This window comes from Tachypleus tridentatus, chromosome 7 (genome assembly GCF_004210375.1).
Source record: "Tachypleus tridentatus isolate NWPU-2018 chromosome 7, ASM421037v1, whole genome shotgun sequence".
NCBI classification, from domain to species: domain Eukaryota; kingdom Metazoa; phylum Arthropoda; class Merostomata; order Xiphosura; family Limulidae; genus Tachypleus; species Tachypleus tridentatus.
Window position 1 is genome coordinate 44,801,280 of NC_134831.1, and position 14,070 is coordinate 44,815,349.

The following is a 14,070-nucleotide window of genomic DNA, read 5'->3' on the forward strand; positions in this document are numbered from 1 at the left end:
GTTAAGCACAAACCTACACAATGGGCTATATGTACTTTAACTACCACGGGTATCGAAACCATTTTTATAGCGTTGTATGTCTGCACATATGTCGCTGAGCTGCTATGGAGGGTTGGTGCACCACATTTGGATACTTTCAGGAGAATTAGTACTCTTGCAGGACACTGTAGTTACTTTCGTGATAGTAACGGTCTCTTAAAGAATTTTGTTTGATATAAAATAATATTTAATGTAATTATTTTGGAAGAAATATACATGTTTTACTTTACTTATGAGCAACACTAAAACCACATTATAGAGAATATTACTCAGTTTTTTAATTTGAGTTTAAACTAATACAAACGTACAGAGGAGAGTGCCCCTTTACTTGTCTATTAAGTTGAAATGTATTTATTCTACTAAATGTCTGATCAGCCGTTTCACTTACTATTACATTTCAAATTTCTGACCAATTTTAGACAAGTAATTAAAGGAAACCTGGTATTATGCAAGGTAAATAACAATGCTAGAAAATTATTTGTTCATGAAACCTCTGTTCATTATGTATGGTTAAAAAATACTATGAAACATTTCTTCACTAACAAAAATCTTTAAATTGAAGATTTTTTATGTCAGAAATCATTGAACATTACGATAGATCCAATAAAATGCTAAACCAGAATGTTAGTAGGGACGGTCACACTAAGTTTTTTTTTCCAAGTAGTTTGATTAACATACAAATTAAGCACGTTCTATACGTGTGTTTTGAGTCAAGCATAGAAACTAAAGATAAAAATGCCGACAACGAGTAGACACAACGCATTGAAGTTACAAACTCGTTTCCAAAAAATAGGCTCCTTCGTAATCACTGTGTTACTTTGGATTTCCTCTTCAAAGATCAACCATGCTGGTTTTTGATTACCTTTATCTTCCGGATTTTGACCGATTCCACATGTCAGTTTTAGAACTTTTCTCCAGGACGGAATACCTGTAATTAGGAGTTTTGAATGAAAATGTCATTCTTTATATATATTTATGTAATTTCCTATATAAAAATTCAGTTTATGGAATAACGGTTACAGAACATTAAAAAACTTGAAAATTAGTACAAACTAAAATTCAATACCTAATTTAGTTAAGCATAACTGGCTGACAGTTTTTGTTTAGCGGGGTATTGAACTCTAGATTTTAGCCTTTTAAATTTGTAAACCGCTGACGGATAACTGTACTGCACTAGGTTTCTCCAACCACTCTTCAATGTGCATGTCATGAGGTCTCATGGGAACAGCATCATTAAATTTAGGCTTTGATCGATCGTGAGATTGCTAAAGATGAATGTTTTGTTTCATACATATAAAACTGGGGTGAGTTGCATTTTAATAAATGCAAGCAGCGCAGTAAGCTACCATCCTTGCTGCGAGTGTGGAAACTTGATTTTTGATCATTATAAGCCCTCAGATTTATCGCTGACCACCAGGAAACCGTGGAAGCAATATGCCAAAACATTTAACTTTGAAGCATCACACATACATTACATTATGTATAACTTATAGTCTGTTTAGTTCCGGTTTAAAATCTTTTGTAGTTAAAGTTTTTTACACATAACGCGTGGTTATGTTTCTCAGCACCGAATATCGCTGTCTTTTGATACATACAGCTTCGTGAAGTAAATCCTTTATATACTCTGAAACAGCCAAACATGTAAGTAATGTTTCAGTTGGTTGTTTGTGCGTGTGTTGTTTTTTCTTATAGCTAAGCCACATCAGGCTATCTCCTGAGCCAACCAAGAAGAATCGAACCCCTAATTTTAGCGTTGTAAATCTGTAGACTTACTTCTGTACTGCGGGGGTACGTGATTTGTTTTCTTTTTTTAATACCAAAATGTTTCTTATTCTGATGATATGTTAAAGAATGATTCGAAGATCTATTTACTGATAAATGTTGCACAATAAAATTTTGAGCTGTGTTTTTTTTTCAAAGCTTGTTTGCCGTGAATGATAATTTTAAATAAATACTTCTTTTGTTGAATTATACTCTTCTATTTTAGAGATGGAAGATTTCTTCATATGCTTTTTCCTTATGTTGGTTATCAACTATTATAGTTTTGTTTTTGAATTTCACGCAAAGCTACACAAGGATTATCTGCGCTAGCCATCCCTAATTTTGCAGCGTAAGACTAGACGAAAGGCAGCTAGTCATCACCACCCACCGCCAACTTTTGGGCTACTCTTTACCAACGAATAATGGGATTGACCGTCATATCATAACGCTCTCAACTGTTAAAGAAGTTATAATTTTGGGTGATTTTAATTCAACGCATATAGATTTGGAAATGATAGTGCCAAAGCATGAGGGAGAAAGATTTTTAGAAACTGTTCAAGATAAGTTTCTTCGACAATTAATCAAGGATCCTGCTAGAAACAATGTTATTTTAAATTTATTGTTAACTTCAGGTATAGAAACAATCGAGAGTGCAGAAATCGTGGAATATCTAAATACAAGTGATTATTGTTGTATTTGGAAATAAAGAATAATGATATTTTAGTTACAAAATTCAACAAGTCAAATTTTGAAGGGGTTTAACCAGATTTATTGTGAATTAAGTAGCTGAGTTATTTGAAGACACTGATGAGATGTAGACAGTTTCTAAGGCAAGCATTTTCCTTAGAGAAAGAAAATGGTGACTACAAGCAAAAAACAAGTTTGCTAAGAAAGAATTTAAGAGGTAAAATTAAAGAAAAGGATCATACACAGATTTAATTATTTTAAACTAATAGTATGACGGGAAATTTAGAAGATTATATCAGATCAAGGAAATTGGGAAAACAGAAAATTAGGACACCAACAACAAGGATGTACGAGAAAACGTTTGCTGGAAATTTAAAAATTAATAGAAATTGTTTATTTTAAATACATTAGGGGTAAATCAAATATTGTAATTGTAGTAGGACCCTTTAGAGATGATAGGGGAGGGCTAGTATCTGATCATTATAAGATGGCTGGGTTATTATTTTTTTTCAGTTTCTACTGATGAAAATGTATGCAACATTTCACATCTTCAACACCTGATAAATGAAAACGAGATCAAACAAAATGGCTGTCTTGATTTGTGAGGTAGTGAAGACAAATCGGAAACTTAAAAAAGTATAAGGCTCCTGAGCCAAATGATTCTTTAATTGTTTTATAGGAGGTTAAAGATTGGATATGTTATCCACTTATTACTATTTTTGTCAGTCCTTCAACAGTGTACAGGTACCAGAGAATTGGAAGTGAGTTAATGTCATTTCTTTTTTAAAAAAGTTGATAATAATTATCTCAGTAATTGTAGACCCATTAGTTTTACATCACTTGTGGGAAAGTTGTTAAAAGGCTGCAAAATCATTTAATAAAGTTTCGAATTTTATTGGATAGTCAACATAGTTTCCTTAAGAAAAAATTATGCTAGAAATATTTTAACGTTCTTTGAAAAGGTAACTACCTATGTAGATGAGTGTAAAGATGTACATTGCTGACCAAAATTTTAAGGTCAATGAACATAAAAAAAAAATATCCATTTTGCGTTGTTAGACTCAACCATTTACTTGAGTAGAGCTTCAAAAGATGAAAATAAGAAAAGGGAAAATAAAAAATACAAACGTTTTTAGCATTTAACAGGGAAAATGTGAACACTATGGAATTAGCCTAAATACTAGCTGGTGAAAAGTTTAAGAAAACGAAGCGTTAACGGTAAACACGTAACGAAATTTAGTCATTTGTGTTCAAGCATTAGCGTTGTCAACGTCTCCCACTGACATCTCCTGTGTTACTTTGGGTAAACTCATGGCAAAAGCTAAAAAGTTGACAGAGTTTCAACGTGTCAGAATTGTCGAGCTGCAAAAGAAAGGTCTCTCTCAACGTGCCATCGCTGGTGAGACTGGGCGTAGTAAAACTGCTGTTGTAAATTTCTTAAAAGACCTTAAGGGATACAGAACAAGAATTTCAAGTGGTCGGCCCAAGAAAATTTCGCCGGCGTTGAGCAGGAGGATTCGACCGGTTATCCGACAAGACACCAGCCGATCGTCGAATTAGAGTAAAGCCTTTATGGACGCAGAATGCAGCTCAAGAACAATAAGACGGCATCTACGAGAGATAGGTTTTAAAAACCGTAAACGTCTTCAAAGGCCACGTCTCCTTCCACACCACGAAACAACTCGGTTAAACTTTGCTGATAAACACCAAACATGGGACATAGAAAAGTAGAGGAAAGTTTTGTTCTCCGATGAGAAATATTTAACCTGGATGGTCCAGATGGCTTCCAACGTTACTGGCACGATAAGAATATCCCACCGGAGACATTTTCTACACGACACAGTGGAGGAGGTTCCATTATGATCTGGGGTGCTTTCTCTTTCCATGGAACAATGGAGCTTCAGGTTATACAGGGGCCAAACAGCAGCTGGCTACATTGGCATGTTGGAGAGACCATCCATATTGACTGAAGGCCCTCGCTTGTGGGAAAATGACTGGATCTTTCAGCAGGATAACGCTGCAATCCACAATGCCCGCAGGACAAAGGACGTTTTCATGGCGAATAACGTGATTCTTTTGGACCATCCAACGTGTTTGCCCAAGCTGAACCCCATTGAAAATGTTTGGGGTGGATGGCAAGAGAAGTCTATAGAAATGGACGTCAATTCCAAACAGTGCATGATCTTCGTGAAGCCATCTTCACCACTTGGAGTAACATTCCAGCCAGCCTTCTGCAAACGTTTATATCGACCATGCCAAAGTGAATGCTTGCAGTTATTCGTAATGAAGACCGTGCAACTCACTAATGAGACCTCTTGTTGGGCATTTTCTACCCTGTTTAGGACTTCTTTTTGGTAAGGTCTTAAACTTTTGACCAGCTAGTATTTAGGCTAATTTCATAGTGTTCACATTTTTCCTATAAAATGCTAAAAAAGTTTATTTTTATTTTTCCTTTTCTTATTGTCATCTTTCGAAGCTCCATTTAAATAAGTGGTTGCGTCTAACAACGGAAAATGCATATTTTTTCTTTATGTTCATTGGCTTTAATATCTTAATATTTCCATTACTTCACAACTTTACTACTGGTCTGTAGTTCGCCATCATTTTCTTCATTCCTACACTTCTTATTAATGTTGAAAAATCTTTGAATTTTTATGCACAAGGACTAAAAGTCAACAAAATAATTCAACGAACTCCGCTAGACCTCGCAGACACTCGATCACAACACCCTTCGGGTATTTCAATTACTGACGGACCCAGAAAGTCAACAGATATTTGTATAAAAAATCTAAGAAACGAGAAAGCACGAAAAATTACTGGCGTAGCCTAAAGTGCGAGTAAACAAAAGCATATCAAACTTTCGAGAACATCATCGAAAGGAATGTAGCTCAATCTAATGTTAAAACTGTGAGCTACCTAAAGCTAGTTGTTCGCGCAGTGTCTGACAGACGCCGTTATCGCTGTTTTCCCTTGACAATTTGAAATATTCTGCGACCCACTGAATTTAGCTAAGCGGGTCGTTATGTTCCCTTAAAAACTAAAGTAAAAAAGAAACCGAAACTACATGTTGTCTATTGAGAGAAAAAAAGAAAAGAAAAATAGAATAATACACCGTTGAAACAAAGAACCCTTGATTTTTTATTGGTATTGATAATACAAGATTAAAAGTTAGAGAAAACTATTGGGAAGTTCTGAAAGGGAGGTTTAACAGGTAGGCGTGTCAAGATGGGTCTCATTTTGTATTTGACAGCTCTATATCTGTAACTAATTAAGACTGAAAGCTATAAATATTATGCTTTGCCTGAGAAATGACAATAGTATACAGCTCCCCCCGCAAAAGAAAAAGTAACATAGGCCTGCTTTTCTCAGAATCGTTGTTAAGTTGTTAAATAAACCTCTCAGACCGGTTTTTGGTAAACAAGGGCTTGCTGTGTAACAAGCTGTCTTCGTCGCTTTTATTTTACACTTCAATACTAATTGCGAGATTGTTCTTCACGTTTGTAGGTCAAGAGGTCGCGATTATCATTAAACGATATTTTTTACTGTTGTTGATTGGTACATGAAGTTGGTCTTTAGTATACATGTGCAGATATATCAAGTCTATTATTGAGAAAAAGAATATCAGATTTAAAAAAAAAAATACGCGTCAATCACAGGATTTCCAGGAATATGAATCTATCAAGGTGGACAGTTGAACAAAGCAAGGTGTGCCAAAGGATTGTAAACGAAATAGTCGTACCTGAAGAACCGAAACAGGGTTATAGACTATTGAACCAAAGAGGCAGCATAGATGCTTCTGATGAAGAACTGGAAAATATATTGGGCTAATAGCAGTGGAAAATCAACTATGCCTAGGTCGAATCTTGGAGTAGGTTGTCCATCTGACATGTCCCAAATGCAAAATAATGGACCAGTTAGACCTGGTATGAAGGAGTTACATACAGCAAACAGTATGGCCAGGTGGTTAAGGCGCTAAGCTCGTAATTTGAAAGTCGTGGGTTTGAATCCTCCTCACACCAAACATGCTAGTCCTTTCAACCGTGGGGTGTTATATTGTTACGGTCAATCCTTCTATTCGTTGGTAAAAAAGTAGCTTTTATTTTGTTCATTTTAAAAATGTCTGCTCATGACTAGTTCATGATTTGTTTTGTAAGTGTTGTTTGAAGGTTTCGGTACTATAGTGATGGGTGTTTTCTTGTTGCGTTATTAGTTGCGAATGTGGTTTCCATGTATTGTTTCTTATTTTGTATTGATGTGGTGATATTGTTTGTTTGGCGGCCTCTTGAAGACACTCCGTGACTATTTGACAATACTTGTTTATTTCAGGTTGATTTGCGGCTGTTTGATTTATATTGAAAGTTATTAGATATTTAGTACTTTTTGATATTCTTGCCAATGGGTTACATTTCTATATGGGGTGAGATCGAAGACACACCAAATAGGTAAATGACTGCTGTAAGACCTGGCACTTAAGGTTGGTTTGTTTTGTTTTGAATTATGTGCAAAGCTACACGAGGGCTATCTGCGTCAGTCATTATTAATTTAGCAGCGAGGGAAGGCAGCTAGTCATCACCACCGACCGACAGCTCTTGTGTTACTCTTTTATCAACGAATAGTGGGATTGACTGTAACATTATAGCATTCCCACGGCTGAAAGGGCAAGCGTGTTTGGTTAGACGAGAATTCGAATTCGCGACTCTCAGATTACGAGTAAAGCGTCGTAACCAATTTGTCCTGCTGGGCCTAGGCACTTAAAAAATGTCTATTTATTACTGATGCCTCTACAGAGCTTTCTGTCGTTTATGCCTCGATACAGTAAAACATTTGAAGGGCGAAATGGATTATGCTCCCTTGATCCTTTCTTTGACCACAGAAGAATAGAAATTTTTCATACTCCATTGAGTCATACATTATTTGAGATTAGTTTTGTGCGATGTGGTTGCAACGAACTCAGTTTGACAACGACAGAAGCACGAAGCCCAAATAAGGACAAAAAGCAACAAGAGAAAATGAAATTTGAATAAAGTATACAACAACAATAAAAATTCGACTACTTTTAAAACCACGAAACTGTTGTTTTGTATTACGCACAAAGCTACACAATGGGCTATCTGTGGTATGCCCATCACGGGTATTGAATCCGGTTTCTAGCGTTTAAAGTCCGTAGGTATACCGCTGTACCAATGGGGGCATGGAATTGTAGGTCTGGTGTCTTGTATTCTTATATCGGACTTGATGCACTGTGTTAAAACTTAAAATCAAAGTTCAAATGACGTTCAAACTTACATTGTAAATGTATATAGGAAGAAGACGCCACGTTAATCAAAGCTTACTGCTGATTTCATAATTTGTGATAAGGCATAGTTTTCTTATGTAATTTTTACCTTCCATTTCATTTCGACCTCAAAGTGTTGACAATTTTGTACTTTTATTTTTTCAGACAAAGCAATGTCGTTCTTCATTAAACGTTATCAATTATCCATCTTTTCTTGCTAGATGCTTTTTCTTCAACCACACAATCTTACATTTAAAAATAATTCCTAGTCTGTTTATTGTTCATTGTTCGTAAATATGTATATAAAATGTTGCTGAAACGAACTGTTTCAGAGATGTTTCTTTCACAAATATTTGGAGTTCTTGAATTTAGTTTCATTTAAGAACATCGTTCACAGGATTCAAATCGGTATCAATAACAACAAGGTTTGGCCTTAAAGATGTTTGTTTGAAGCTAGGCACAAAGCTACACAAGCGGCTATCTGTGCTCTGCTCACCACGAGTATCGAAATCCGGTTTCTATCGGTGTAAGTCCGTAGGTATACCGTTGTGCCACGGGTGGGGGTCGGGGGATTTTAAGGAAGAAGAAGCGATGTGTTATATACTCCGTGTTTCTACAGAATCAGTAAAACGAGTTATTATAAATTTATTTCCATATGTATATCGATAATGTACATTGTACTTTTATTTTAACGTAAATAAACTACATATATAGCTATCTGCGCTCTGAGATGGGAAATCAAATCCGGAATTTTAGCGGTGCAACAACATAAATTTTCCGCTGACCCACTTGAAGGCAAATGTAGCTTTATCATCAGTTAAACTAAAAACAGCTCAGTTCTAATGACCAAGTATGGAAGTAAAATGACGTACATCACAATAAAACCCAGTACAACCATGAAATCAAATCACCTTTAGAAAATAAGCTTTTCTCTAAGTCTTCATTGGATTGCAGTCTTTTTTGGTTAAGATCGTTCCTACTTTCTAGAGCTATAACCTGACTGTTTGACTGGTACTTAGCAGAGGGCTGAATTTCATGTTCGTGTTTGGTTTTATCTATGTTTATTCCTCGCTTGTCGCTGAATCTTGTCCAAAACGTTAGTCGGTACAACTGTTAAGAAAAAAAAATCAACTTTTGCCCAAAAACATATTTAAGAATTTTAAGTGACGATTTCAAAACACGAATATCTGAAACAAATAATGAAACTGAACAATGTTTATAAAAAAATGAAAGAATGCACACACAAAACGTTAATATATATACTGAGATTAGAGATTGAGAAATGAAATATCCTTTCTTTGCAGAGTTTAGAGAAGTTTCACACATTATGACGTCATTGTTCATACTTCAATACTCCTAATTTAATTTTCACATAGTTGAATAGAATTTAAAAAGCTTCCCACGTAAGCACAAACCCATATATTTTCGGTTTCAAATTTACTTATCCTTCAAAACTTACATGTTTTTTATCGATAGGTTTCGTCAGAAGACTGAAAGCTACGGTGCAAAACGCTGTGAAAAGAAACTGAATACAAGCGAAGTGAAGATAATGTAGCTTGGAGATAATCTCAGGCCGAGTGTCTAATTGACTGCTACTGCAGGGTGGTGGTTGGTGCACAAATTCTAATACAAAACGAATGATTCCTATTACCTGGCCTGCCATCAAGCCCCAGAAGGCACCCTGTTGAGAATCCATGGAGAAAAAAACCAACAACAACATGTGACAAACATAATAAGAAAATACATTTAGCAAACAGCCTCTTTATACAAGCAATATACTCCTGTTAACAAATCAACTAGCACAAAAACTGAATAAGTTATTGTTATAATGGTTTAACGCATTCGGCAAAACTAACAGCGCAAGTTTTTGTAACAAAACGAAAGTCGTTTTATGAATATTTCAACTACAAGGTCTATAATTTAACCTAACCGCTGTCGTCTGATAAATCTAATCTCAGAGTAGACACTAATACAACAATTTCACTTGATTTCTAACTTTCCATAATCTACAATGCTTCACAATAATACATCATTTTTACTGAATATCCTTTATAGACCAGTCAAAAATGAAGTAAATAAAAATGTTATTCAGGATACTTAAATTTTAAATTACTAGATTTATTCTAAAAACAACCACTAAAACAATATGTTCTTCATATTCAAGAAATTATGAAGCGCTTCACTTGGCTTCATGCTTTATGTAATACTGACAGTTTTATGTATTACATTCATAGCTAAATATAAAATTCCAGGATTTAAAAAAAGAAAAAATATATATTTGCATTGAAGTTTTGACTCTGCTATTCTAACAAAAAAATAAGTGTCTCACGTTTTGAGGTCAATCGCATTATCAAGTAGAAAAAACAAACATACCGGTTCATTGATTCTTTCCCAAAACATAGCCAGGATGAAGACTGCTGCAACAGGGGGCGCTAAACAGCTGGTCACACTTTGCGTATATTGAAACAGTTGACTGCCGTGTGAAGACTGTACTATTGGAATCCAAAGTATACTAATTGCCGTCATGAGCAAGACAAACACACTGTAATTTCAATAGGAATAATAAAAAAAAGAAAAAGAAAAAAAGAAGACATCTTTATTGAAATTATTGGCTGACGTACAGTAATATGAATTATTGTGGCAACGTCCAATCGTATCACAAACAGAAGATACAAAAACAAGCAATAAAACTATATTTCAACTGATTAACACAAGAAGTCTCTCTCAACCAAGGGCGAAGTAAAATTGTTGGGTAGCAGGGAAAGGAGCAAGTATTTCGGTAGAATCATCTTGTAGAGGACGCATTTACAGCTCGAGAGTTCAGAATCTATGGTATTCAATCCATTTGAAGGTAACGTGCTTTCCAAATTTCAAATATTATTTTATTATCATCTAGAAAGTAAGATTTTGGTAAAAGGAAAAATTTGAAACTTGACTATTATAAAAAATTATCAACAACCACTCAGAATTCTACACCACCACTAAATTATCAATAAGCACTCAGGATTCTACATCACTACTAAATTGCCAATAAAAACTCAAAGTTCTAGAACACCACTAAATTATCAATAAAAACTTATTTTTCTAGAGCACCACTAAATTATCAATAAGCGTTCAAGATTCTAGACCACCACTAAATTACCAATAAACACTCATTATTCTAGAACACCACTACATTACCAATAATCACTCAGGTTTCTAGACCACCACTCAACTATCAATGAGCACTCAGGATTCTAGACCACCAGAAATTATCAATATGCACTCAGGATTCTACACCACCACTAAATTATCAACATGCGATCAAAATTATACGCCAACTCTAAATTATCAATACACACTCAGGATTCTACACCACAATTAAATTACCAATAAGCACTCACAATTCCAAACAACTAAATTATCAATAAGAACTCAGGATTTCATACCACCACAAAATTATCAATAAAAACCCAGGGTTCTAGACAACCAGTAAATTATAAATAAGCGCTCAGGATTCTAGACAACCACTAAATTACCAATAAGCATTTAGGATTCTATACCACCACTAAATAATCAATAAAAACTCATTATTCTAGAGCACCACTAAATTATCAATAAGCGTTCAAGATTCTAGACCACCACTAAATTACCAAAAATCACTCAGGATTCTACAACAAAACTAAATTAGCAATAAACACTCAGGATTCTAGACCACCAGCTATTCTCAATATGCACTCAAAATTCTAGACAACCACTAAATTACAAATAAGCATTTAGGATTCAACACCATCACTAAATTATCAATAAGTATTTAGGATTCTACAATATCACTAAATTATCAATAAGTGATCAGGATTCTAAACCACAAATAAATTTCCAATAAACGCTCAAGATTCTACACTACCACTAAATTATCAATAAAAACTAATTATTCTTGGCCACCACTAAATTATCAATTAGCGTTCAAGATTTCAGATCAAAACTAAATTACAAAACCACATAATTACCAATAATCAGTCAGGGTTATAGACAACTACTAAACTATGAATAAGCACCCTGAATTCTAGACAACCAATAAATTATCAATAAGCACTCAAAATTCTAGACCACCAGTAAATTATCAAAGAGTAAATTATCAATAAGCGCTCAGGATTCTAAACCACCACTAAATTATCAATAAGCACTCACAATTCCAGACAACAACTAAATTATCAATAAGAACTCAGGATTTCATACCACCACAAAATTATCAATAAAAACTCAGGATTCTAGACCACAACTAAATTATCAATAAGCGCTCAGGATTTTAGACCACCACTAAATTACAAATAACGACTCACGATTCTAGAAAACCACTAAATTATCAATAAACACTCAGGATACTACACCACCACTAAATTAGCAATAAACACTGAGGATAGTAGGCCATCACTAAACTATCAATAATCACACATGTTTCTACACCACCATTAAATTATCAATAAACTCTCAAGATTCTACACCACCACTAAATTATCAATAAGCGCTCAGGATTCTAGACCACCACTAAATTACCAATGAGCACTCACGATTCTAGACAACCACTAAATTATCAATAAAAACTCATTATTCTAGAGTACCACTAAAATATCAATAAAACCTCATTATTCTATAGCACCACTAAATTATCAATCAGCGTTCAAGATCATAAACCAACACTAAATTACCAAAAAAACATTCAGGATTCTATATCATTACTAAATTATCAATAATCACTCAGGATTCTATATCATTACTAAATTATCAATAATCACTCAGGATTCTATATCATTACTAAATTATCAATAATCACTCAGGATTCTATATCATTACTAAATTATCAATAAAAACTTATTAATCTAGACCACCAGTAAATTATCAATAAGCCCTCAGTATTATAGACCACAACTAAATTACCAATATCCACTGAGGATTCTACACCACCAGAAAATTATCCATAAGCTGTCAGGATTCTACACAACCATTAATTGATCAATTAGCACTCAGAATTCTAGAACATCACTGAATTATTCTAAAGAGCGCAGAATTCTAAACCACAACTAAATTAAGAATAAGCACTCAGGATTCTACACTAACAGTAAATTATCAATAAGCGCTCAGGATTCTAGACCACCACTAATTTATCAATAAGCACTCAGAATTCTAAACAACCACTAAATTACAAATAACTACTCAGGATTCTAGACCACAACTAAATTATCAATAAGCACTCAGGATTTCAGACCACCAATAAATCACCAATAAGCACTCACGAATCTAGAAAACCACTAAATTATCAATAAACACTCAGGATAGTAGGCCATCACTAAACTATCAATAATCACTCATGTTTCTGCACCACCACTAAATTATCAAAAAGCGCTCAGGATTCTAGACCACCACTAAATTAGAAAAAAAAACACTCACGATTCTACAACTCCACTATATAACCAATAAGCACTCAGGATTCTTGTCCACCGCCTACTTATGAATAAGCACTCAGAATTCTAGACAACCACTCAATTACCATTAAGATCTCAAAATTTTACACCAGCAATAAATTATCAATAAATACTCATTATTCTAGAACACCACTAAATTATCAATAAGCTTTCAACATTCTAGACTACCACTAAATTACCAATATCACTTAGGATTCTACACCAATACTAAATTACAAATAAACACTCTGGATTCCAGACAACCACTAAAGTGCCAATAAACACTCAGGATTATTCACAACCACTAAATTATTAATAAGCACTCAAACGTCTATGACACCAATAAACTATCAACAAGCATTCTGGATTCAAGACTACAACTAATTCACCAATAAACACTCAGGATTCTACACCACCACTAAATTATCAATAAGCATTTTGTATTCTAGCCCACCACTAAATTATCAATAAGAACTCAGGATTCTAGACTACAACTAAAGTATTAAAAAACTCTCACGATTCTACACCTCTACTAAAATACCAATAAGCACTCAAGATTGTAGTCAACCACTAAATTACCAATAAACACACAGGATTATACACAACAACTAAATTATCAATAATCACTCAGGATTCTACATCACGACTAAATTAGCAATAAAAACTAAGGTTTCTATACCACCACTAAATTCACAATAAGCGTTCATGATTCTATACCACCACTAAATTACCAAAAAACAGTCAGAATTCTACATCACAACTAAATTATCAATAAGCGATCAGGATTGTACTCCAACTCCAAATTATCAATAAGCACTCAGCATTCTAGACCACCACGAAATTTCCAATAAACACTTTGGATCCTAC

General features: G+C 34.4%; 1 protein-coding gene across 4 annotated transcripts in view; it reads right to left on the reverse strand.

Annotated features, from left to right (window-relative positions):
* Positions 1-203: 203 nt before the first annotated feature.
* The window catches only part of LOC143255562 (sodium/mannose cotransporter SLC5A10-like), a 66,144-nt gene continuing 52,277 nt past the window's right edge, over positions 204-14,070 (reverse strand). For all 4 annotated transcript variants that reach the window (XM_076511404.1, XM_076511407.1, XM_076511406.1 and 1 more), the window contains 4 exons: positions 10,136-10,304; positions 9,222-9,443; positions 8,674-8,872; positions 204-967 (listed from right to left, as the gene is read on the reverse strand). In XM_076511404.1, coding sequence (XP_076367519.1) covers positions 750-967; positions 8,674-8,872; positions 9,222-9,443; positions 10,136-10,304 — 808 coding nt within the window. In that variant the 3' untranslated portion in view covers positions 204-749. The remainder of the gene's footprint in view (positions 968-8,673; positions 8,873-9,221; positions 9,444-10,135; positions 10,305-14,070) is intronic.